General features: G+C 42.2%; 1 protein-coding gene and 1 pseudogene across 2 annotated transcripts; both read left to right on the forward strand.

The window, feature by feature from the left end:
• The first annotated feature begins 3,822 nt into the window (after positions 1–3,822).
• Positions 3,823–5,014, forward strand: LOC306667833 (small ribosomal subunit protein eS27-like; annotated as a pseudogene). The gene has a single exon. The product of its transcript is annotated as a small ribosomal subunit protein eS27-like (transcript).
• A 337-nt stretch (positions 5,015–5,351) lies between these two features.
• Positions 5,352–26,990, forward strand: RNF34 (ring finger protein 34). The gene is made up of 6 exons (XM_079149664.1): positions 5,352–5,490; positions 16,078–16,296; positions 17,378–17,785; positions 20,541–20,642; positions 20,923–21,124; positions 23,477–26,990. The coding sequence occupies exons 1-6, from the start codon at positions 5,485–5,487 to the stop codon at positions 23,665–23,667; spliced, it is 1,128 nt and encodes a 375-aa protein (XP_079005790.1). The 5' UTR covers positions 5,352–5,484; the 3' UTR covers positions 23,668–26,990.
• The last annotated feature ends 102 nt before the right edge of the window (positions 26,991–27,092 follow it).

The raw sequence follows: 27,092 nt of genomic DNA on the forward strand, positions 1-27,092 counted from the left end.
TTTAGGGAGAAAGTGAAGGATGACACTCAGATCTTTGGTATGGTTTCTATACACCAAGATAAGGCACCCAGAAAAAGCAGCAGAGTAGGAGGGAGGTGGGGTAAAGAGAGGATGGATTTTATAGGCAGCTGAAGATGTGGATGGTTAGGACATAGGAGACTGGTTGACAGATCTAGACTTGGGGGCTAGGGGTGTGGCTCAGTGGCAGAACATTTGCCTAGCATGTGTGAGGTCCTGGATTTTATCCCCAGTACTACCAAAAAGAAAAAAAAATCAAAACAAAACCAAACACCCAGATCTAGACTTGGAATTCTTGAGAATGATTATGGTATCTGGAGTGTCGGGGCCCACTGGATGAGGTCATCCAGGGAGAATCTATAGAGTGAGAAGTGGAGAGGCCCAAAGAATTCACGTGAAGATCACAGGTCAAAGGATGTGCGGAGGAGACCGAGGAGAAATCACTGAGAGATTGAGAGGAGACACTGAGAGAGAAGAGGACCAAGACAGCAGGTGACAACAATATCCAAGGGAAGAGTCATTGTTTGCATATGTGCTTATTGTTTCAACTGGAGTGATTTTGCCTTTTAGGGCACATTTGGCAATGTCTGGGGACATTTTAGATGGTCACAACAGGGAAGGGTGCTACTGGAATCTAGTTTTTAGAGACAAGGATGGTGCTAAATATCCTATAACACACAGGACGGCCCCTCCTATCTCAACAAAGTATCAGTATTGCCAACATTGAGAACCCTGGTGAAAATGTTCATATTTTCCTTAGTATAATGCTATGTACAGCATTATTTCAGAACCATATTATTTTGTTTTGTAGTAGCTAACAATCTATTATGTGCCAGGTACTTTTGAACACACTTTTAAAAACAAACACTTAACCAGATATGGTGGTGCACACCTGTAATCCCAGCGACTGGGGAGGCCAAGGCAGGAGAATCACAATTTCAAGGTTGGCCTCAGCAACTTAGCAAGGCCCTTAGCAACTTAGTGAGACCATGTTTCAAAATAAAAAATAAAAGGGGCAGGGGATGTGCCTCAGCGATAGAGCATCCCTGGGTTCCATCCCCAGTACAAAAAAAAAAAAAAAAAAAAAAAATCTGAATTCCATGAGGAAGTGTTCTGACCCTGCATTTATTTCATGGGAAGTGAATTGTTTCTCCATACTCTTCATTGTTGACAATCACCATTAAGAGGTTGTGAATGCAGATTTACTGTACAAGAGTAAACTTGTTTTGCAAGATCTCTTTATTAGAAGAATAGAAGTACAAGTGAACCTGACATTGGACTGGGGATAAGAGAGTTGGCAGCTATTCTCACTTTCATCACTGCTCACTGTTCACTATGCCTCAGGGAAGAGAGTTCAGTAGTGGTTCAACTTCCCAAGACAGACAGACATATATATATATGTGTGTATATATATATGTGTGTGTATATATATATATATATATATATATAAAACCCTGTTGTGCCTACTAAGGAGGATCATGGAGGGGGAGCTTGTAAAATTGTCTCTACCTTATTTCTTTTATTCTCTGGAAACCACTTTAAAGTTCTGTTTCATTTTCAATTTTTTTTAACCATTCAGCAAAGTTGAAGACATGGGCTGCCAGTTAATAATCCTTATCTCCATTTTACAGATGGAAAAATTTAAGGCAGAAAATTACAGTTTCAAGGCAACGAAGTAATTCACTGGCAGAATTCCACAAAGATTCCATGAGCCCAAACCAAAACGATTCTCTGGAGCCATCTGTTCTCCAGTGGCAGAGATGGTTCTCTAAAGTGCAATAAGTATTTGTTGAAACCATTTTTAATGTAGTGGAAGTTCAACAACCCTGCCAGGATTCAGATGAGTCCTGGCTTAAGCAATCAAAATGAAGGGGTACATTTTCATTCTACCAGTGAGTAGACTTTTAGGACTTGTCTACAACTTTGCCAATGCAAACTCAGGTTAAACCAGGATGGTCTTTTAAATCATAAAAGTTAAGCAATAGTTACAAAGAAGATGGCTCATTGTGACTAAATTAAATAGTTATGCTTGTGAAAGTGACCAAGGACAAATAGAACATTGTGAACTAGCTCAAATTCTCAGATACTTTCATCTGGCTCATATCTAGGCAACCAGAGTCATGCACCCATCTAACGATGTGATTTAACTCAGATGGGGGGTGGGTGGGGAGTGGGTAGAGAGCCACAAGTTCTGGAGATGAGACAAGAATGGCAGAATGTAGAGAACTGTTAAATCGGGTGATGGGTACATGGGGGTTTCATTATACTAATTCATTTACTTCATATATATTTGAAATTTTCCACACTAAGTTTAATGCAGCAAATTGTTAACCAACTTGCAAAAGACTCATATCTTTCTCCTGTGACTTAATATTTTGAGGGATTCAGTTGCTAGACTAATAATGGTGCGGGTTCTGCCCTATTAGCTTATGAAGACATGAGATGTAGAAAGAGATTATCAATAACTTAAAAATTAAAACAATAAAATTTCTGCTTCTTCTTTAATGTGTAATAGGGTTCTAAATTTTTTTTTGTTATTTTTGTTCTTTTGTTTTTGAGACCAGCTCTCCCTATATTGCAAAGGCTGGGATCAAGCAATCCTCTTGCCTCAAGTAGCTGGGACTATTGGTACATGCCACTGTGCCCTAAAGTTATTTAATTGGTTTTTCGAACATTGTGAATTCAATAAAATAATTTTCAGGAATACATGTTTAAACACATCACACAGTACCCCATGTATATGGACACTATTTATATTTTATCGTATCAGTGAAAATTAAGTTAAAAAATAAAAGGAATAATTTTAGGGATTAAATAACAAAGCAATTCAAAGAACAGCCCTACAACAACCTAAACAAGTAGTTGAGCTGCAATAAATTATCCCACGTGTCTTGGCAATTCAGTTTTTTGTTCCTGAAATACAATGTATTAGGTTGTTATGGTTATAAGCCAGCAAGCCAAATTTTCCTGAACTACAATTGGTACAATCAGTACAAATTTAAAAGAAGGCTGTTGTTCCACAAAGTTTAAAATAAAGACAATAATTTTGATTACATAAGATATCTCTTTTATTGAAATTGTGTGCTGTTTAAGCACAAAAATTTTTCAAGCTTCAGGTCTCCAAGTACTTAAGAATTTTGAACTCGTGTGTACTCTATTTACTTCCTTATGACTTAAAAAAAAATTCCCTCTCCAATCTTCCAGAAAAGAATAATTAATTCAGACACTGGGATCTTGTTTTATGCTAGGCACAGATCTAATTATTTCCCAATAATTGCACTGTTTTAAAATGTTCCCCAATACTTACATCTCTCCCTGCCCTTGGTTGTTTTAATCCCTTTCCGGTGGCCGCTCTTCAGCTGCATTACATTTTTGTATTGGTGTCACTCAGTAGTAGTGTGCTTATCATGCTTGAGGTCCTGGGTTCGATCCCCAGCACCAAAACAAAACAAAACAAAACAAAATTTCATATTAATTGTTCTTCAATGTTATTATTATAACAGCTTTATTGATAATTCACATAGCATAAAATTCACTCATTTAAATTGCACAATTCAAATTTTTACTATATTCACAGTTTGGCAACCATTCCCACAGCCAATTTTAGAACACTTTTATCATCCAAATAGAAATGTGAGCTGGCCAGTCGTGCATGCCTATAATCTCAACTACTTAGGAATCTAACCCAGGAGAATTGAAAGTTCAAGGCCAGTCTGGGCAGCTTGACAAGACTCTGTTTCAAAAACAAAATTTAAAAAAGTGTTGGGGGGACCTTTCTGGTGGTGATGATCTCCCCATGAGAACATGCCTCTTGCAAAAGACTCCTTCACCCCTCTCCAGAAGAGAAGAGGAAACACAAGAAGCGCCTGGTACAGAGCCCCAATTCCTATTTCATGGATGTGAAATGGCCCTGGATGCTATAAAATAACCAGTTTGTAGCCACGCACAGTTTTGTGTGTTGGCTGCTCCACTGTCCTCTGCCAGCCTACAGGAGGAAAAGCAAGACTTACAGAAGCATGTTTCTTCGGGAGGAAGCAGCATTAAAAACAACCTGAGTCAAGATGAGTGGGAAAACATCCCAATAAACAGATTTTGGATTAAAAAAAAAAAAAAAAAAAAGTCGGGGGCAAAAAGTTGGGTATGGTGATGCACTCCTATAATCCCAGTGATTTAGAAGGCTGAGGCAGGAGGATAGCAAGTTTGAGACCAGCCTCAGAAATTTGGCAAGACCCTGTCTCAAAATTAAAATCAAAAAAGAATGGATGTGGCTCAGTGTTTAAGCGCCCCTGATTTCCATCCCCAGTACCAAAAATAAATAGATTAAAAAAAAAAAATGCAAGCCAGGAACACACCTGTAATCCCAGTGGCTCGGGAGGCTGAGGGAGGAGGATCGAGAGTTCATAGCCAGCCTTGGCAACCGCGAGGTGCTAAACAACTCAGTGAGACCCCGTCTCTAAATAAAATACAAAATAGGGCTGGGGATGTGGCTCAGTGGTTGCATGCACCTGAGTTCAATCCCCGGTATCCCCCACCTCCGTCACAAACGACAATAACAAAAACCAAAAACAAAAAAACAAAAAAGGATCCTCGCTGAGAGAAAAAAGGGTAGGAAATACAACCAAGGGCCTCAATTGAGTCCAGCTGAGATACTGATACCTTAACTTACAACCTCAATTTTTCTGCCCCGCAAAAATCAATTCTGAGGGATGATACAAATTCTTTTGTGCTAGGATTTTGGCTATTTTGAACATCACTTTAAAAGGGCACCTGGGATTTGAGAGCCCATGGTTGTCCAAGTGTTTCCAATAAACCTTGTTTTTAAAGCTCAGCCTCCCACGTGCAGTTTCGCTACCTGAAGAGACCCTAGGTCATTATCCGGTGTGTGCGGTGTGAACTACGCCGCGACCCCCTACGCTCGGGCGGGGAGGGACAGGGGAGACCTGAGGCCCTGCTCTCAGGGTTGTAACAAAAGCCTTCCAACCTAAGGCGCTTTCATATTCACTACGGCCCTTCCAGCCCTCCCCGTCCTGGAAACTTGACCACCCACTCCAGCGAGCTGACGGCTGAAGTAGGATCCTCAGCAGACGAGGACTCCCATCTCAGCCTCCTAAGAAAGAGGCTACGGAAAGCGCCTTCCGCCACGCCCACACCCGCTCATCTCCGCTCAGGACAGAAGAGAGTCCCCCTGGGCCCACCCGGCAGTGCTGGAGGCCCCGCCCCTCCCCTCCCCTTCATTGGCTCTGTTGACCAGCCCCCTCTTTTTGGCTGCCTATTGGTCGACAAGGCCGCCGCTCATCTTTCTTCCCGGGCGCGCGGCGAGCGTGACCACGCCCCTTACGTCCGGACGCTGGGTCGCCTCGGGAGGCTCCGTAATCACCGCCTAGGAGGAAGGAGGTCGGCTGTTCCAGGAGCTGCTATGGTGTTGAGTTCCCCGGTAGCGCCGGCCGAGCCGAGGCGGTCGCGGCCATGAAGGTGAGGGGCTGGTGGAGCCGGGCAGGCCCTCCTCACCCCTCCTGTACGACCCGGAGCGCCTCCTGTCTTTCCGCCTTGGCGGGCACCCCGCCGGCTCCTCGGAGACCTCTGCGGAGGGTGGTCGCCGGCCGGCGTCTGGGGCCCTGGGCTGAAAGCCTGGTCTCCCGGACCCTCGAGCTCGCCCCACACCTCGCACCGGCGAGTCCAAGGAGCGGGGAGAGGCCGGGTGGGCCCTTCTCTGCGCCGGGCCCTGGATGCTTTCCTCGGGGGCCGGAGGCAGAACCAGTCGTGCCCGCTCCAGCCCTCCGTGGCTCTGCCCACGGCGTGCCCTCTCCCGCCCCGAGTCCTTGAACTAACCCAAATGTCGGGAACATCACGGGACCGAAGGGAGAAGGAGTGCCGGGAGCGAGGAGGCTGGGCCAGGCCAACAGGCTGGAGATGCCTGGGGTAGGGGATCCCACCCTCAAGGAGTCCTTGGTAGGCTTAAATGGGGACCGAGACCTGGAGCACCTGCACGGTAGATGTGTCTGCATCGCCAGTAGGTATGCATCAAGTAATTGACAGCTTCTCTCCCAGGTGGGAGTGACAGCGTGGGAGCATCCCTGATAGAAGTTTGAGAAAAGGGGGCAGAGGGGAGATTCTGGCCTACTTTTCAGAGACGATTCTCCCAACTTGGTCGCTGAGAGTTCTAAAGAGCTCCTCCATACAGCGATCAATTCAGGAATTAATCACTTGCCGAACTCAGACCGAGTGGGATGAGTCATAAGGTGGTGATAGCTTCCACCATAGACGGTTTCGTTCATCTCAATAAACAGTGTTTGATGTGGGTAAAGAAAATAACTGTGAGCTGTTAGGTTAACTCTGCCTTCACAAAGTGTCAAAGATTTACTGGGGAAGATTGAAGAGGGGTAGAGACATTAAGCAAATATTTTCTTGAGCATTGTTTTGGCCAAGAGGAAGACATGGTGAGTAGAAACCAAAATACAATCTCATCTTTTAGTAAAGAAGGATTTTGCCAGTCGAAAGGGAAGAGACATTCACTTTGCAGCTAATTACATTACAAGGCAGAATGATGTAAGTTATTAAAAAAAAATTCTCAGAAGCATGAAAAGATACCTCTGACTGTAGGAAACAAGATATTTGGAATAGGTAACTTTTGAACTGTGCCTTGAGGTATGAGGATATTGTAAGAGTATTTTTAATTCCCATTTTAGTTATATTTCAACCTAGGATACTGTTAAAATATCTGGATGTACTTTATTTCCTGAAAATCATCATCTTACTGTTAAGATTCAAAAAGCAGGAAAGAATAAAGCAATAATAAATTAGGAGACATAATATACATACATATAACACACACACACACACACACATATATATATACACCTCAAAAATGTCACTGACATTAAATTTGTGTTGTCAAGGAACTAGATATGGAAGGAGAAATTTTTAAGTATGTTCTTTAAAAACAAGTGCTTTTGAACTTAGGTGGAAGATACTAAGTTGAAATTTTTCGAAATTTACTTCAATGATATTGAAAATGTAGAAAAGATATTTTCTGAAGCAAATTGCAAGCTTGAGTAGTTATCAGTGTATGCAAGATGACAGGAATCTGGCTTTCAGTTTTGGTTTTGTGAAACTGGATTCACAAAATTTAGGATTGGACTTTGTAATTGTTATTACTTTGTATTGACTTATTGATAACTGTATAATTGTGGATATTCTCATCTAGATTTCTGGGCAAGATCAGTGACTCCTGATGTCATGGAGTTCTAACATGAATATTCATGTAAGCAGATACTTTGAGTAGGATTAAAATCATTTCAAAAGCTGATCAACTAGATAAGTACATCTTCATTCAAACCCAGGAATATGTGGAATGAGTATTTAATTTTTGTTGGTTTATTTAGAAGCTGATGTTTTGGCATGGGTTTACTTCTTAGATGTATGTAGCTGTTTAACTCTAGAATTCGTTTACTTATCTCCCCACAAAGAATTTTTTTAAAAATCCAAATTATTGTCCTATGTTAATTTGATTTGCTTCTCCTTCCTGTTTTTCCATGTTTGTATTGATCTTATTCTTAATTGTGCTAATCATGTTCATTATTCCTAACTTAAAATGAGGTATTGACGATATAGTAATCTACTGACTGTAATTCCCTTTTTTTTTCTCTGAAAGGTGGGGGAGTGGTGTTAAGGGTCAAGTGTACTGTTTTAAAAGAAGACAACCCAGCATGAGGAAGGCAAGATTTATGGTTTATACTCAGATTATTGTAAAAATCTATCAATTTGACCAATGTCTTGCCTATAAATGTTACACTTTAAAGGTCTACATCTGTTTTAGGATGTAGAATTTCTTTTCTTGTGGTTGGCTATTTGGTTGTTAAAACGGCAGAGTTCCAATCCTCTCTCTCTGGGTGGACATGGCATTTTAGAAGAACTATTTGCCAGAGAATGAGTTGACTACTAAAAATTTCCCCAATTTTTATGAACTGTTAATTACTTGAGTATTTTATAAAATGCCTATAGCTCGGTTTTAAAAAAAGGCAGAGGGCTGGGACGATAGCTCAGCTGGTAGAGTGCTTGCCTCGCAAGCACAAGGCCCTGAGTTCAATCCCCAGTACTGCAAAGGCAGAGTTCCCTATGTGTGGTATTTAACTTGAGGCAGCAATTTCAGTAGTAAGTCCTTCATATTCTAAGGACTGTTTCTCAGCTGGCTCTAAATAGGGTAAAGATTTTTTTTTTTTTTTTTTTGGTGGTGCTGGGGATTTGAACCCCAGGGCCTTGTGCTTGCAAGGCAAGCACTCTACCAACTGAGCTATATCTCCAGCTCAAGATTTTGTTTATCCCTACTGCTTTTTTCTGTTTTTCTTTAAATGCTCTAGGAAGGTTTAACCATACTGAAATTTAAACTATAAAATGTGTCCTTTTATATCACTGGTGCTAAGATTTGAAACATCTTATTTTTTTTGGTGCTGGGTATTGAACTCAGGAGTACTCGACCACTGAGCCCCAGCCCCAGCCCTGTTTTATATTTTATTTAGAGAACGGGTCTCACTGAGTTGCTTAGCGCCTCGCCATTGCTGAGACAGACTTTGAATCACAGTCCTCCTGTCTCAGCCTCCAGAGCCACTGGGATTACAAGTGTGTGCCACCGTGCCTGATCTTTGAAATGTCTTTTACTTATCTTTTAACACAAGTGCATTCATGAATTTTAGCAAATTTAAAGTTGTCCAGAATTTAAAATAACCTGTAGGGAATGAATTCTCTGAGGAAGCTTTTCTTGGTGGAAGAACATCCTTGTATGGCTTTTGTAACGTCTTAATTTCTGAGCCAGGCATGGTGGTGCATGCCTGTAATCCCAGCGGTTTGGAAGGCTGAAACAGGAGGATCGCGAGGTTAAAGCCAGCCTCGGCAAGAGCGAGGCGCTAAGCAACTCAGTGAGACCTGTCTCTAAAATATAGAATAGATCTGGGGATGTGGCTCAGCGATCGAGTGCCTCTGAGTTCAATGCTTGGTATCCCCCCCCCCCCGCAAAAAAAAAATGAGAAAATTAATATTCCTGAATATGAAACTAATATTTTCATCCTTAAAATAACTGTAAAATATTACTGTATTAAAATTTAGAATTTTAGTAAGCAAAAAACACTCCTAGGAGCTGGCATTATTACTGCTGTTTACTTAATGAAAAGCAAATGACTTAGATATTTTGTTTTCATACCCAGCTTTCCCTGCCCTCTGGGCATGTGTGCTCTCTCCTCTGCCAGTTTTCATGGAACCCACCATATCCTTTCTAATTCTTCATTCTAGTCCGGGTGGTTAATATCGTAGTTGATGAAATCATTAAAAGGGATCCTGTACTAATGCATTTGAGAATAGGATCCAAAATTTGTAGTAAACTTTAGTTAATTCTTTAGATTATTTTGGAATACTTCCCCTTTTCCCCCACATGAATTTTAAAAGGACATTAGATCATACACACAATCAAAACCTGCAGAACCTTGAGGCCATTTGAAATGGCACTCTGCCAGAAAGAGGGCTGGTCTTCTGCTCTTGTAAACAAATAACACATTTCCTCTTGGTTTGTTTGATTGAAATGATATAGAATGAGTTCATCTTGTTTGAATCTAACTGAGGAACCTGAGAGAGTACTTATAACTTTGGTGGTTTATTGTCCTGGAAATGAGTCACAGTGCTGGCAACTGTCACCTTCATGCAAATTATATGGGCTTGTGGGTAGTACCTTTCTTTCCCTCCTGCTGAGGGGAAGACTAGTTTGGGAGGAACACTTTTAGGTTTCCTGCTACCTTGAGATTATAGAGGGACTTTGATGTTGATGAGTTTGAGAGAAGGACTAAATATGTTTGGCTCAGAACTTTCAGGATCTGCTTACATTTGCCTTCCCAGAGAGGATGACATTTTGATTTCCACTCAGCTAGGTGGTAAACTGGCCTTGATTAATTATGCCAGTGGCTAGATGGCATATCATCAAGACCAGTTAGTTGGCTGCAGAGCTAAAGTTATGTTCTCCAATTGATGTTTACAGTACAAAAGCAAACATTTTAATTTCCATTTGTTTATCTGTTCACACTGGGAGTTAAAAAAAGGTGTTATGGGCTGCTTTAAAATATTGGTGCATGGGCTTTAGAAAAAAAAGGTGAGAAATGTCATTGGATGCTAGAATAACATAGAGGTCTAAGTGTCAGGGGCACTCCGGGTAGGTTTTAGAATTTCTCACTACAAAGCCATGTAAGTTTTTAATATGATGTCTGGTTCTTAACTGACGGACCATGGTCCCATGGTCCCATGACTGATTTATCAGAAGCAGTTTGGGTCAAAAGCTTTAGACAGAAAATAAGCTGGAAACACAGCTAAATATTCTGAGGTTGGGATTTTGTGCCAGGCATAAATTATTATGTTTCAAACTACATTCGTGGTCAAGGAAGGAAATTTAGCATGTTTGCAGATTCCTGCCTAACATCTTGGACTCGTGTGGTATGACCTATATAGCCCTGCTGTCAGTGGAGGCCCTGAGTAGGGCATGTCAGTCAGTCCCAATCATGACTTCAGTTTCCAGTGATCCTGACTTTGGTTTCACAAATTAAAGAATAGATTTTTTTTTTGATAGTGGGGATTGAACTCCCGAGTGCTGTGCCACTGAGCCACATCCTTTTTCCTTATTTATTTGTTTATTTGTCGGTAGCTGGGATTGAACCCAGAGGTGCTTAACCACTGAGCCACATCCCCAGCCCTTCTTAAAAAATGTTTTATTTTGAGACAGAGTCTTGCTAAGTTCTTAGGGCCTCACTAAACACTCTGGATCCTCCTGCCTCAGCCTCCCAGGTCGCTGGGAATAGGGGCATGTGCTACCACGCCCACCTTATTTTGTTTTATTTTGAAACAGGAACTCGCTCAGTTCCCAAGGCTGTCCTTGAACTTGCAGTCCTCTTGCCTTAGCTTCCTGAGTTGCTGTGATCACAAGTGTGTGCCACTGAGCCTGGCAAAATGAAAAGTATACAGGGGAGCCAGGTAGAGGGAGTTGAAGCCTGGGGATTATTTTCTTTTGGGTGGATTCTTCTATTTAGAGATAAAGGACAAAAATAGTTTGAACCGTGGGGTTGAACCCGGTGGTGCTCTACTGCTGAGCTCCATTCCCAGCCCTTCTATTTTTTAACACGGAGTCTCGCTGAGTTGTCTCAGCCTCCTGAGCAGGAAAGCACCACCATGCCAGGCCAGTGGCTGCTTTTGATAGACCCTGAAGTAGCTTACTTGCTCTGCATAGTGGAGATTTCATACAAGAAAACAGGCAGGAGTGTTAGGAAACAAAGCTTGGGGCAAAGAGCAAAGAAAATGAAGAAAGTCACCAAATTTCAACAGAAGAGGGAAAGGAACTACTTAATCAGATTAAGTTGTTAAAAAGTCAGCTGAGCATATCTGCAGGGACTGGGGGCAACTGTAGACTGAAGTGAAACTCTAGGGACACGTCCCTTAACTGCAGACATGGCTGAGATATTTGTCTCGGAAAGCTAGAGGCACAGGCCTCAGAAGTACCTGTAGCCCCTTTTGTTCAGGAGTCTGTGGAGGGTGATGTTCCGGGGGAAATAGTGTAAGCAGGAAGGAGAGATCGTCCTCTGACTGAATGGCGTTGACCTTGGCTCGATATCAGAATCACCTGCTTCCCCCCAAGACTGTACCCCAGACCAGCAAAATTGGTCTCTAGGGCTGAGACCCAGTCATCAGTAATTTTAAGGACCCCCCCCTCGTGAGTCCACCACTCACTGTCTTTAGGGTAGTTACCTAGCCAGAGGCAGGGACCACAGCCACTGAGGTACAGGACTAAAACCATCTACTCCAAAGTTGGGAGGTCAGATCACTCATGAAATCACTTCCATGACCTCATCGGGATGCCAGGAAAAAGGGGTTTAATAGGGAAGTGGAAATAAGTTTTTCAAACACACTTAATGGAAAAAAAGGTATTTCACATAAAACTGGTGACTGGGTCTTCCCGTTTGAAATTTCTGAACTCTCAAGAAGGTTGGAGTGACCTGGGGTGTGGCTCAGTGGTAGAGCGCTTGCTTAGCACTCGTGAGGCACTGGGTTCGATCCCAAGTATCACATAAAAAACCAAATAAACTAAATAGAAGTGTTGTGTCCATCTACAACTAAAAATATTTTTTTAAAAGCTTGGCGTGTTGCAGATGCCATGAGGAGGAGAGCGGTGTGTAGATGCACCCTGTCAGTATTCTGCTAAGTTATACTCGTAGTGCGAGATTTGTTTTCTTATTGGGATATTTTGTCCAAATTTAAATTCACAGATCCTAATGAGGCTGCAACCTAGATTTCCCGGTGTTGTTTCTTGTATTCCGGGATGTCTTTGGCGAGCTGCAGTAATGGACATCTGCACTGTACTGAGTATTGGGTTTAGCAAAATACTCTTGCCTGGGATATTTTGGAGGTTATCTTGGGCTTTTTTGTTTTTAAATTCGTATATGACTGACAAGAGATAGAAGTATTCTTTTTTGTTATTTTCCTTCTGGGGATGCAGAGGAAATTCCCCTTCTCCTGTAGAAACACATCGAAAGGGAACTGGGGATGTGGCTCAGCAGTTACGCGCGTACCTGGACCACCTTTGAAAAAACAAAAAGATGAAGAATGGGACAACATTGTTATCTTCCAATATTGACCTCTACATAGAGATTCCACCTGTTTTCCCAAAATAAATTCTCTGTTCCCTTCCCTAGACCTGTGTAGATTAAAAAATATTTGTAGCTTGAAGAATTTTGATGATCATTCTCATTAACATGGTCTGAAAATTGTATCCTTCCTTAACTCCTGAGATTATCTCTGATAGAAAGGGCAAAAATATGACTTTTTAGAAGTACTGCCTTTAAGAGGAAGTTTCATTGAGATTTTCACCTGCTAAACTATAATCTTTTACCTTAATTGTTCTTTACCAGGAAAACAATTTGAACTGCTTAATAGTGTGCAAAATTTAAATAATGTTACGTTGGTGGATAAGAGGTAATTCAAAGAAACCCTTTACACAATTGTCAGCCATGTGGAAATAGAGGCCTTTGGAGAAAGAAGTTTGTGCAGAAGATACTTTGCTGTGGTTGAGGAAAGGCAGGGAAGAAGGGGAATAAAAGCAAAAGGCCAAGTAGCCAATCAGTAGCTGCATCCGCAGGGGGCTAAAGCTTCCTTACGACTTTGCTGCTTTTGGCCCCTAAAATGAAGTGAAATTTACCCCAGTGGTAGTTCTGCAGTTGAGGTATTCCCTCCTCTCTTCCAAATTTATGTGCAAACTGCATTTAAATTTTTTTTTTTTTTTTTTACTGTTGACAGACCTTTATTTTATTTATTTTATGTGGTGCTAAGGATTGAACCCAGTGCCTCACACATGCTAGGCAAGCGCTCTACCACTGAGCCACAACCCCAAGCCCTGCAAATTGCATTTTTAAAAACAAAATGTTTTTAGTTGTTTTAAGAGGGCTTACTTTTTTTTTTATTTTTTATTTTTTTATTTTGGTACTAGAGATTAAACCCAGGGACTCTCTAGCACTGAGCTCCATTCCCAGCTCTCCCTCCCTCCCTCCCTCCCTCCTTCCTTCCTTCCTTCCTTCCTTCCTTCCTTCCTTCCTTCCTTCCTCCCCTCCTTCCTTCCTCCCCTCCTTCCTTCCTCCCCTCCTTCCTTCCTGTTGTAGGTGGACATAATACCTCTATTTTATTACTTTTATATGGTGCTGAGGATAGTGTCTCACATGATAGGCAAGTGCTCTGCCACTGAGCCAGAACCCCAGCCCCCATTCTCAGCCTTTTCTTTCTTTCTTTCTTTGATTGGGTTATTTTTTTTTGGGTGGGGTCTCTTTTGGAACTAGGGGTGGAAACCAGGGCTTTGTGAATATGCGGCAAAGGCTCCCTTTCTCAGCCCTTTATATTTTTCATTTTGAAATACAGTCTCACCGAGTTACCCATGCTAGTCTTGAACTTGTGATCCTTCTGCCTCAGCCTTCAGAGCAGTTGGGATTACAGGTTTGTGCCACTACACCAGGCCAGATAGCTTACTTTAAAGGAGTGCACACAAATCCTTAGAAGAACAATCACTCTAACTTTTATTAATTGGAATGCTTTTTAACCGTGGCTCTAGAGTCTGAGGTCTAGTGTCTGAGGTGTAAACTATTAATTATCAGTTTACATGAATTTCAAAGGCATCACTTTCTTGAATTACAGAATTACAGGGTATGAAGCCATATAGTACTTAAATCAGTGATCCTGATACTAAAATTGTTGAGCTTGTATTGTGGTTACTTATTACTTTATCTTCTTCTTTCCCTATAGTTAATATAGTATACTACTTCTGGATAAAAAGCATATCCTTATTATCATTCCAAATTGCCTTTTAAAGTTGGCTTTTTTTTTTTTTTTTTGGCAGTGCTGAGGGTTGAATCCAGGACCTCATGCATGCTAGATAAGCATTCTACTACTGAGCTACATCCGCAGTTCTCTTTAAGGTTGATTCTTTTTTTAAAGAGCTTGTTGAACAATCAGTGTTTAACAGATAAGTAAAATAAATGGAACTGTGTTATTTTCTGTCATTTTGACTAATAATACCTCAGTTGCGTGAACTTCCATCACCTATCACACTATCTAAATTGTAGAAAATGCTCAAGAATTAGGACAAGGTGCAAAAACCTATTGGTTCCAAACACTGTTGCTTTTAAACATTAAGCAAGGGAAAATGCCTTTGATTCTCATATATGAACATTTAGATCTATTTTTTAAAGTTGTAGTTATTACATTTCTGAGACTGCAATGGAAAAGGAGATAGGTTGCTGTAGGTAGGTATAGCTTCACCACGGAGGGTTCACAGAGAGGGAAGAGACAAGGAAAAAGATACAAAGGCAGCATAATAGTTATGGGGCATTTAGCAGAGTGGCAAATGACCTTTTATACCTTGGGAGGTCATCAAGGTTATCAAGTATTTTCAGTTTGAAAAGGTAGAGTAATGACTGTTTTAAAAGTACTTTCCATTATGTCAAATTAGCATTTTCTTTATGAAGAATTTGGAAAGTAGAGAACAACTCAAAGGAGAAAATAAATTACACAAGATTATAATTCATTTGTCATTTTGATGTTTCTCTCTTGGTCTGCGTCTCCCTGCCCCAGTTGCTGGGGCTGGAACAGGGCCTCACAAATCCCAGGCAAACACTCTTACTGCCAAGCTATAACCCCAGACCTTCCCTGTGTCTTTCAGTAAAACTATGATGCCACAGTACATATAGCCACGCCACTAATGAGAGATTAGGATTAATGAAGTCAATTTGAAGTTATGTTCTTTCTGCTAAATAATACCTGGGAAAATCTGCCTCAGCCTGTAGTGCTGTCTAGTACAGTAATCTCCGTCAGCCAACATTGCCAGAGAAAATACACAGGTGCCCAGGAAATTTGAATTTCAGACTAAAAAATGAATAATTTTTTAGTATTAACATATCCCTATTATTTCATAGGACATGCCTTTTTCCCCCTTCAAAATTTGGATCATGTTATTTTTTTTGTTGTTGTAGATTGACATAATACCTTTATTTTTTATTTTTACGTGGTGCTGAGGATCGAACCCAGTACCCACACATGCTAGGCAAGTGTGCTAGCCATGACTGCAGCCCCCATTTTCTTTTTATTTAACAAGAGTATTGTCAATGCCAGATATTCTTTGGTAATACCAGAAAATTATCTTTCCAAATAGCTTGAAATTGTGGTGCCTAGAGGAATGCAGGTTGAGTGTCTCTTACCCAGAATGCATGGGGCCAACGTGTTTCAGATTTTGGTGTTATCTGTGTAGGCTTCTCCTGTCGAGTATCTCCTATTTGAAAATTCTTTGAGCATCTCTTATTTGAAAATCCAAAGTCTGAAACTTTGAGCATCATGTTGGTGGTTTCACATTTTCAGATTAGAGATGCTCATCTCTAGATGTGAGAACTGTGTTCTCGCAATTTAGGGCAGACGTACCCCTCCAGAATGGCATTCCCTGAGGATCCCGGACAGCCCAGGTTCCACTTGGCTTTAAACTGTGGCACTTGTGTTCCTTTCCAGGCGGGTGCCACATCTATGTGGGCTTCGTGCTGTGGGCTGCTGAATGAAGTCATGGGAACCGGAGCTGTCAGGGGCCAGCAGTCAGGATTTGCAGGAGGCACTGGCCCTTTCAGATTTACACCAAACTCTGATTTTTCCACCTACCCACCAGCAACTACGGAAGGGCCTAATATAGTTTGCAAAGCCTGTGGACTTTCATTTTCAGTCTTTAGAAAGAAGGTGAGTTGGATAAAATATTACATACAAGACACGTGGGATGAGAATTATTAATCGTAGTTTATTTTGAATAGGTAATGAATTTTCTTTCTTATAAAAGTATGAAGAATTAGTCCCACTAACTTTTTCCCATTTAGAGAAGTATGCAGTTGAAGGGATCACATTCCCGTCGTGTTTTCTGCGCAGCCATCGTTGCGTCTCATGTTGTCAGGCATCCTTTTGTCTGAGCTCTGACCTGTTTGTACCATTTCATTCTTCCTGATGACACTTATTTTTTGAAGCAAGAGATTTAATTAGCCTGCAGTTTTTTTCAGAGATGATTTACTGTAACTGTGATCTCAAGTTTCAAAAAATTTGTCTCTAACCATGCTCTTAACTCTCACATGAAGAAATAAGTGTGATAAGCTAACTACTATTTAGAGGCTCAACATAAAATAGGCTAAAAACAGCTATTTTCACTTTTCTTTGATCTTCATTTCAGTCCTTTGAATATGCAGAGAAAAAAATATGTTAGCTCTTGAGAATAGTGCACCAGGCTAAAGTGACCACAGCTTAGTGTCCTGTGAGGTCTCTAGAGGGATGGCATGGATTGTGATTAAGGTGTGTGGGTGACAGCTTACTGGGGTCCTCTCTCTTAAATTGACTTGGAGAGATCAGGGGCCTTTCTCTTTATTTTCTGTGTTATACTTTTTCTCTTTTCCTCTTTAAGTGGGGAAGTCATTCACATAGGAGAAGACCCGGCAGAGAGTTCGTGGCTGTGCTTCCTGCTCCTTGTGGTTCAAGTCAGCTGTGTTCTGCTAATTACATGTTTGCACCAGGGGGTGGGAAGGTTTTAATTCATTAGCACAAGAGTGTATGTTTTCCTTAAAGTGCAGTATTTGTTGAACTTCAGTGAATCCAACTGCCTTGGCATGGTCGGTTTTGATTTTCATGGCTTTTGGAACATTAAAATTCCTGTGAAAATAGTGCCACAGGGGATTTCATAGAAACTAAAGTTTAAATTTTAATAAAGGCAAGAAGCAGCCCGGGTCTGCATGCTGGCTTGTATCTTGTATCAGTAAATGCTTCCCTTCTGTCTCTTCAGCATGTGTGTTGTGACTGCAAGAAGGATTTTTGCTCCGTTTGTTCAGTCCTGCAAGAAAATCACCGTAGATGTTCTACTTGTCACTTATTACAAGAGACAGCCTTTCAGCGCCCTCGGCTGATGCGACTAAAAGTGAAGGATCTTCGGCAGTATCTCATTCTTAGAAACATACCAATAGATACTTGTCGAGAGAAGGAAGACTTGGTAGATCTAGTACTGTGCCATCATGGACTAGGCTCTGAGGATGACCTGGACACAAGCAGTCTGAATTCTTCACAGTCCCAGACTTCTAGCTTTTTTACACAGTCATTTTTTTCAAACTATACAGCCCCCTCTGCTACGGTGTCTTCCTTTCAGGGGGAGCTTATGGATGGAGACCGTACCTCTAGATCCGGAGCGCTGGCACAGGTATGAGGGTGATGGGTTGCCAGGGAGCCCTGTGTGCTTACTCTTGGTTGTACGTGGTGGCCTATAGTGTCTGATGACTTCAGATAAACCAGAAGTTAGGATTCAGAGCAGTGGTGTTGCACGGGGCTGAACCCGTGCACTTGCAGCCTCCTGCTGTATGGTCTTGGTACGTCCATGTGAGTTGGCCCCAGAGTCCACTGCCTGAAGGGTCCAAAAATAGCTCATCGATCTTGACCTCAGTTAGGCACTAAAAAATGACTGAAGCTGGGCGTGGTGGCACACTTGGGTAATTCCATTACACTGGAGGCTGAGGCAGGAGGATTGCAAGTTTGAGACCAACCTGGGCAACTTAGATCTTGTCTCAAAATATAAAATGGAAAGGGCTGTGGGAATAGCCAAGTGGTAGAGTGCCCCTGGGCTCAGTCCCCAGTACCAGACACACACACTTGCACAACTATTTGTACAAGTGTCAGTGACCATAGAAACAATCAGTATATAAATTAACCTGATGCCCAGCTACCTTGGCATTAAGGAAATTGTTCTAGTTTAGATAATGAAAGAGCCATCTAAATAAGTGAAAAAATGTGGTTATTTACTAATTTTAATTTGAATAGTGTTCTAATGAGGTCCTTGAATATCCTGATTGAATAACCTATAAAGACTTGTAGTTGATATTCCTTGTGTGTGTGATTCTAAGTAGTTGATATTCCCTGTGTGTGTGATTCTAAAACATTGAATTAAGCCGGGTGTGGTGACATGCACCTGTAATTCTGCTACTCGAGAGATTGAGGCAGGAGGATTGGGAGTTTGAGGCCAGCCTGGGCAGCTTATCAAGACTTTTCTCAAAAAAATCTCCAAACATAAAATGCTGAATTGTTTTGAAAAATTTTCTCCACATTTAATTTTCTTCCCTGAAGAAAGGGGTTATTCAAAGTAGATTTTGGGCTGGCGTTGTAGCTCAGTGGTTCAGCACTTGCCTAGCATGTGTGAGGCACTGGGTTTGATTCTCAGTACCACATATAAATAAATAAATAAAATAAAGGTCTACTGACAACTAAAAAAAATTAAAAAAAAATTTTATCTGCACTTCAAATACTCAAAAGTAAGTCAAGTTTAAGCTGGGAAATTTTATTATTTTCTCAAATGAAAACTGGAACAAGACACTTCTGACTTTTGTACCACTTCTGGATATAAGATGCCATTTGGGAAATGTGGGTGTTTGGGTGCTACAGTATGGTGCCTGTGAATCGGTCAACTGGGAATTGACCTAGACGATTGTAGAGCTGCGGTCGAAATATATTCAAAAGAAAAGATGAGCTAGGTGTCGTGGCACATGTCTGTAATCTCAGTGACTTGGGAGACTGAGGCAGGAGGTTGGCAAGTTCCAGGTCAGCCTCAGTAACTTAGTGAGACCCTGTCTCAAAAAAGAAAAAAAAAAAAAAAAAAAAAAGCTCAGTGGTAGAATCTGTGTTAAAAGAACAGGGCTGGGGCTCAGTGGTAGAGCGCTGCCTAGCACATGTGAGGCACTGGGTTCGATCTTTGGCACCATACAACTAAGTAAATTAAAGGTATTATGTCCATATACAACTTAAAAAAAAAAAGATGTGAAAGCTATACAATCCAAATTAAAGGGATTTGTTTTCCTTAAAGCAGACTGATTGTTGAGGATTTTTAAAAACTAGAACCAGCACAAACCCTCCGTGAAACAGCTTAGAAAGCCTTCTTTGGAATTCGAAGTGTGACCCAGTAGGATTGAGACCTTTCAAATTGGATGCTTATGACACAGGGGCTGATCTTGGTCAAATTTAGCTTTTTTTCTGTCCAGTTAAACCAGCCTTTTCGCATAATGTAGTGCCACCCCATATCCTTGGGGGTTTTGGTATTCCATGATGGGACCTTTCTCAGGGAGTTAGTCCTTTTAACTAACAAATTGACACACACAGGAATTTGTGTTTCCAGATAACTCGATGGAAGGTAAATTCTTTTTTTTTCCTTAATATTTTCTTAGTTGTAGATGGACACAATACTTTTATTTATTTTTATGTGGTGCTAAGGATCAAACCCAGGGTCTCACATGTGCTAGGCAAGTGCTCTATCACTGAGCCACAACCCCAGCCTGGAAGGTAAATTCTTTACAAAGTCATTAGGGCCCAACTCTTTGGTGGGGCAGCAGCATTAAGGATCCAGAGATGTGGAGTGTGCAAGGTGTTTGGGTCAATCTTTTTTTATTTTTTTGGTACCAGGGCTTGAACCCAGGGGCATTCTATCACTGAGCTACATCCCGATCCCTTTATTGTTTTTATTCATTTTTTAAAAATATTTTTTAGAGCTGGGGAGATAGCTCAGTCGGTAGAGTGCTTGCCTCTCAAGCACACGGCTCTGAGTTCGATCCCCAGCACTGAAAAAACAAAATTTTTTTTTTTTTAGTTGTAGATGGACACAATATATTTATTTTTATGTGGTGCTGAGGATTGAACCCAGGGACTCACATGTGAGGGGCAAGTGCTCTACCACTGAGCTGCAGGCCCAGCCTTATTGTTTTTATTTTGAGACTGTCTAAGTTGCCTAGGGCCTCCTTGCTAAGTTGTGGAGGCTGGCCAGGAACTTGCCATCTTCCTGCCATACAGGCTTGCTCCACCACACCCAGCTTGGCTCATTCTTGAGGATGATCATTGGAAAGCTTTTCTCTTAAATATGGGTTGATAATGTTGGGAAGCTAGGATTCCTGACCTAACCAGATGCATCATGTGTATAGGTACAAAGTGAAATAGCTTCAGCGAACACAGAAGATGATGATGATGATGAGGAGGAGGAGGAGGAGGAGGAGGAGGAAGAAGAAGATGATCTGCAGGATCGGGTGAGACCACTTATAAAATTTTTCCCTAGGGCTGGGGACATAGCTGGAGGTATGTTCCTAGCCTAGCATGCATTCTCTAATATTAGTGAGCCAGCAGGAAGGGCAGATGGATGCCCATGGATTTTCTCTAGGTTAGCACTAGTTTGAATGTAGGACAATACATTAAAACCCTTCAAGGACTTCTGAGAAGTCTGGGAAGAACATTCAAGGCCAGTGGGGACTGTCCAGTAATAGGGGTCGGATTCATGGGAACAGAGGTAATGAGACACTCTGATTTCAGACCCTTGGGCTCTCCAGGAAGAGAGTAAGAGCTTCACTGTCCGACTTGTCGAGCCTGGAAGAGGTGGAGGGGATGAGTGTGCGCCAGCTGAAGGAGATCCTGGCTCGGAATTTTGTCAACTATTCCGGCTGTTGTGAAAAATGGGAACTGGTAGAGAAAGTTAACCGTTTATACAAAGAGAATGAAGAAAACCAAAAGTCATGTAGGTTTACTTTTTCATTTTTTCCCTACAGTATCTTTCCTTAGGCTTTAAAAAACTGGGTTATGTCAGATTTAGTTTTGAGAAAACTATTTACTTTTTACTGAGTCTGAACTAGTTATATGAGCCTATTTATAGAACTGCCAAATATAGTAAGTTCATTGTGTGATGTTGGCACTGAGACCACCCTTACCAGGTGAGTTAGATAAATCCTTTGTTGAGCTTGGTTTTTCCTACCATAATTAACTGTTAGAACTCTAATGAAACTATGTCTGTAAGACGCTTATCTTCTCATTAACCTCTGATTACCTCAGTTGTAGCTTGTAATCCTCACCTAACAGTGAGGGAAAAATTCACTGTATCTTGGTTATAAATAGTTCTTAGCATCAGGTAAATCTATTAGATTTACTCAGAAAACTTCTGAGATGAGAACTTCTGTTTATTGATGAATTGTTTATTAATGAGAACTGTTTATTGATGAAGGATGGCACAGAAATCCTCAGCTGGTAACAGAGCCAAGCCACAGAGCATTTTGGGCAAGAAAATAATAATTGGGAGGTGTACAGACCGAAAGATCTTATGTTCTCTAGACTTGAGGGTCCTTTCACCATTCACTTTATCATCTAATCTTAAAACCTGGCTGTGATACAGCATCTGTTAACAAGTTTTATGCCCAGATTAGGCAGAAAGTCCTTTAGCACATTTACCTCCAGGACAGTGCCACAGTGGCAGGCTTAGGAACCAGCCCACAGAGCCTTTGGAGGCCTGAGGCTGCTGGCTAAGGAATGGCATCCTGGCAGTGCAGGGTAGGCGGGTCACTTCCTCAGTGTAAGGACCTGTGTAGTGCTTGATAGAAATGTGTGGAAGCCCCACCTTCGGGAGTTTTTAGTTTGGGAAACATGACGTGTGGTTTCCCAAGAGTCTTTCTTGGTTAACTGCTTACTCTAACCCTGGGTCAGTCTGTTTCGTGAACACACATTACACATTTTGTTTTGAGCACAGCTGGGACTCTCCTAGCCTGACTGACTTGAAGCCACTCATGCCAGTCTCACCTCATAGCCCTGGTGGACTCTCTTAGGCCTATAAGTTGTAAAGAGTTGGGAGGAAACTTCCTACCCAGGAGAGGGGGCCAAGGTCCAGGTTCTGATCTTACCTAGAGTACTCAGATGTCTTCTCCACCCACTCATCTGCCGTTTCATCCCACAGACCTACACCAGTCATGGCCCATGAACTAAGACCCCACATTACAAAGATCTTTTGACATGGCAGGCTGTGAAGTTTCTCTCTCTCAAATCCAGATACTGCAGGTCCTTCAAGTTTGAATTCCTGTTCTGTTCTACCCATGATTCCCTCCCTGACCTATAGAAAGGGAAGCCTCCAAATCTGTCCCTGAGGTTAACTTTTTAAGCTCATTCTTTGCCCCTCTTACTCAAAGCCTGTATTTTCTCAAAATCTGAGTATGGGCCATGGAGCCAGAAAGGTCCATCCTATTTTAGGTAGATGGACTCCAAGAGTAAAATGACAAGAAATATTTCTCAGGCTGCAGGGGAGGGGGCCCTCTACTACTTGATATGTGATTACTCCCAACTTTCCTGAAATGTGGAAATAAGGCTCCCAGCTGGGCAGGTGCCTGAGGCAGTAGGGTCACAAGTTTAAGGCCAAAGCTGGAGATGTAGCTCACTGGTAGAGCACTCCTGGATTTGATGTCTAGTACTAAAAAGAAAAAAAGAGAAGGAAAAAAAAAAGGCTCCTTTTTCTACTAAGATGAAATTCCGAAGTGGCCCGATTCTAAAGTGGTCAGGTGCATGGTGTTGCACACCTGTAATCTCAGCAACTTGGGAGGCTGAGGCAGGAGGGTTGCAAGTTGAAGGCCAGCCTCAGCAATTTAGTGAGATCCTGTCTCAAAACAAAGAATTAAAAGAAGTGGGGATGAAGTGTGGTGGTAAAGAGTGCTCTGAGCTTCGTTCATAGTACTACCTAAAAAAGGAAAAAACCCAGCGTGGCCTTACTCCTTGGCAAGGATTTGTTTCTTTTTGCTAAGCACAGAATCAGTATATTCCTACTCAAACACGCAAGTTGTACCAAGCTGTAAAATAGAAACAAGTAGCTCACAGTCATTAAGCATTTCTTACCTGGCCCTAAGCCAAGCACTTCTCATTAAACACAAAACCCTGAGGAGTGGGCATTGCCATTTCTAGTGGAAAGAACCCAAGTTCAGAGAGGTTAGAGATGGTCCCTCGGACAGCACAGGGCTGGTACTTGGCCCGTGGCCGTCAGCCAGCAGATGGCGGCTGGCTTTGGGCAGGGTGGCAGGGCGGAGGCCTTGCGCACGTCTCCAGCTCCGTTGCCTTTCAGATGGCGAGCGGCTGCAGCTGCAGGACGAGGAGGACGACAGCCTGTGCCGCATCTGCATGGATGCTGTCATCGATTGCGTCCTACTGGAGTGCGGGCACATGGTCACCTGCACCAAGTGCGGCAAGCGCATGAGTGAGTGTCCCATCTGCCGGCAGTACGTGGTGCGAGCTGTGCACGTGTTCAAGTCCTGAAACCGAGGCTCTCCCAGTGGGACATGCACCCCAGACTCCCTCCCAAATATTTCAGTTCACAGAAGGGACTGGAAACGTGCAGTTCAAAGGCAGAAGCTATTTTTAAAAAATATTTTCATTACTAACTGGGGGCATAAAGGTTCATCCTGAGTTGAAGGAACATTGGTCTGCGCCACCACCTGCCTGCCTGTGGACACGAGTGTCCCAGGTTTTGCCGGGCTTTATCACGTGTCCCTGGTGAGCGCTAATTGTTGAAGTCAGACTGTCCATATGTGGGCATCAGCTCCTGCTCTCTGGATACTTACCCCATTCTCGTATTTCCCCTTCATCCTGTGTTCGCCACTTCTTTTCGGGTGAGGTAAGCTGTCTACGGTGGCTGATGTGGAACATGCTGAGCAGCGGCCCCTCTGAATGTTCACTTTATTAGTTATGTATATTTTAAATGCTAATATTTGATGAATGTAAGTTTCCACATTATTGCTATTTCTGCGTTTAAACATAATTGGGAACAACTGACATTCTAGTCACCTGTAAGGGCCTTAGATTAAAAATGTCCATTTTTGTTCAGGAACAGCGTTTTATAGCAAGGGCTGCATCTAGCTTCTGACATTAGGAGTGTGTGTGCTAGAGTCTTTATTAATGTGTAATCAGTTTACACTGTTTTGTATAGTGAAGGTGTATTTTTAGTGCTACCTGCTAGCTAATTTCAACTTTAGGAATAAAATTAGATTTAAAGAAAATGCTTTAGTTTACATCGTCTCAGTCAGTTTGTGATTCACTTGCATAGTCTGAATGGTATTTGCAACCTGGTCTTAGCACCCTCTTCAGAAGAGATGAGAGCACCTTCAATCATAACAAAGTGCAATGCTTATCTTTGCTGCTTACTTACCAGAAAAGGTCAAGTAATGCTTAGCTATTTGCTATAACCAGGTATTGTGCTGGATGCTACATAGTTTCTAGCAGTTCTCAGCATCAATCTGAATAGAAGATTAAAGGACTGAGAAGTTAAAAGGACTGTACAAAATCTCAATTAAAAGGTGGCTGTGTCAGGAGCTGGGGTGCAGTTCAGTAGTGGAGCACTGTGGTTTAGCATGCACAAGGCCCTGGGTTCCATCTGACACTACCAGGGAAAAAAAAGTGGTCATGTCAGAATTTGAACCTAGCTTGGATGTTAGTTTATTTTAACCTCTCAGTACCACACAGCAAACAAGAAAGTTGAGATATTAGCTTATGTAGACAAGATTCTGGAATCTTTCCTCTCAGGTCTAGTTTGAATCAGGGTGTGCTTTTCATTGAGACCAGTTGTAGATTCTTCCCATTAGTAGGGGGCAGATGTTTTTAAGAAATGGCCAACTTCTCATGAAGTCTCAGGCTTACTGACTGTACAGTTGTTAACTCATGCCCTTATGTACTGGGGGACCTACTTACTAGTAGACCTGAAAATAGCTCTGGACTCAGGGAGGCAGATAGTCTGCCCTGGAGCTTAGGGCAGAAGTTTGGCTAACTGAAGAAAAACATGCTCTTCTGCCTTTTTTACTTTTGAGGGTCAAAGCATATAAATCAAGGCCTTGAGGGTATTTTCAAATGCAGAGCCCAGGCTGGGTATCTGCCTGCCACGGTCAGCAGATCATTTCCTGTGCTTTGCTGCTCACTCCTTGCTTATAGCGGCAGGGGCACTGATGCCTTGTCTACATGTCAACAGTAAACTCTTGAAATTTAATATTTTCTCCCAAATCCCTAACTCGGTGGTGGGAAACCTTTAAATTCAGGCCAGCAAACAATGATACCTATATTTAAATAGAAGCATAGAAGCAAAGCAGCATGTGCTGGTTTTGTCTAAAGTTAAATTTAAAAATTGAGATTTATTTAAGTCTCAAAACAGGCTTTTTACTGTTTCCTTTTGGATTTATATATTAAGTCTTAGGTTTAGTGGTGGATTTGTTTTTTTAAGGTAGTGCTAAAGTCACTTGGTTTAGGGACAAGCTGACAGTGCTGTTTAGTGCAACAGGATTGACAAGGTACAGACAACCCTTTGTATCTGTGGATTCAACCAACTGAGAATGGAAAATATTTGAAAAATTATACTAAACATATACAGACTATTTTTTCCTTGTCATTAGTTCCAAAACAACTAGTTGTTACAGCATAACAACTATTATGTAGCATTTACGTTGCATTAGGTATCATAAGCCATCCAGAGATGATTGGGAACGTATAGGAGGGTGTGTGCAAGTTATGTGCAGATGCCACACCATTTTAGTAAGGGACCTGTGTCCCTGCAGACACCAAGGGATGACTGCAAACTTGTTTGGCAGAAAGGCAGCATGTTTGAAATGGCATGCCTCTTTACATTAATTTCTTGAATAGATAATGTCACAAGGATAAAGTTCTGCAGGTCCACGGTGGGATACAGTGAAGCGCACTGACTTTCTCCTCATAGTGGGAGAGCAGTCATTTGAAGCTCACTGTACCTTCCTTTGCCAACATCAGAGCAGAGCCTCTCCAGGCTGGGGTTAGGTTAGGGTTCCGTGCGGCAAGCTACTCAACACGTGAGCCTTGGGCTTTCGCTACTATATCCGGCCAGTGTACGTGCCCACAGCTGTTGGCAGTGTGTAGCTTAGGTTAGCCTCATCTGAAGCTTATTTTTAAAAAAAGTCTGTACACAGAGACCTCGGACTTGCAGTGGGGTGAATCTTTCAGGGCTGTTCAGTGCTCTTAGGGGGAAGCTCACCTGTGGCCGCCCTTGTGTACCTGGAAATATGATGCGTCATTACTATCTGTCCCAGTGGTGGCGTGGCACTCCAGCAATTGGCAGCCCCTCTAGAGGCACCTCTTGTAGAGCTGTGTGCTTTGTGCTTTGAGAAGCCTTCCAGGAGAGGAGCTGCCTTCTAACCTGCTATATTGTAAGCAGTCACAGCTGCAGCCATGAGCCTCAATGTTGGCTGCTGACAACTAACTACAAGGGCCTCTGAAAACCACATTTGCCTTTCAAGCTATCCCCAAGGAAGAGAATAACCCAGATAGCAAGGTAACTGTCTTATTTGGAAGTCCAGAGAACTAAGCTACCAAGGAAACAGAACTTGTACCTCTCCATAATGAACCATCAGAACAGCAAAGGTAAGTTACATTTTCATAAACAAACCATAGAGCGTTGACCAACCTTGATTCTGTTAAGCAGATCACCCAAGTTACACTTAGGGTGCAGTGGCTTCAGTGTCAATTTGGCAGAATGACAAAGTAAAGGTGGGGCAAATTAAAAAAACAGACTGTTGCTGGGCATGGTGGCACACACCTTTAGTGCCAGAGACAGGGGAGGCTGATGCAGGAGGATCACAAATTCAAGGCCCACCCTGTCTCAAAAAGGGCTGGGGACATAGCTCAGTGATAAACTGCCCTGAGTCCATCCCCAGTACTGCAAAAATCTG

The sequence above is a fragment of the Sciurus vulgaris genome (assembly GCF_902686455.1).
Source record: "Sciurus vulgaris genome assembly, chromosome: 8".
Lineage (NCBI taxonomy): Eukaryota > Metazoa > Chordata > Mammalia > Rodentia > Sciuridae > Sciurus > Sciurus vulgaris.

Excerpts from the sequence above, each read along its gene's own strand:
- RNF34 (XM_079149664.1), top strand. Across the intron at positions 20,643-20,922 it reads AAGATGATCTGCAGGATCGG|ACCCTTGGGCTCTCCAGGAA; the intron begins GTGAGACCACTT and ends CTCTGATTTCAG. Across the intron at positions 21,125-23,476 it reads TGAAGAAAACCAAAAGTCAT|ATGGCGAGCGGCTGCAGCTG; the intron begins GTAGGTTTACTT and ends GTTGCCTTTCAG.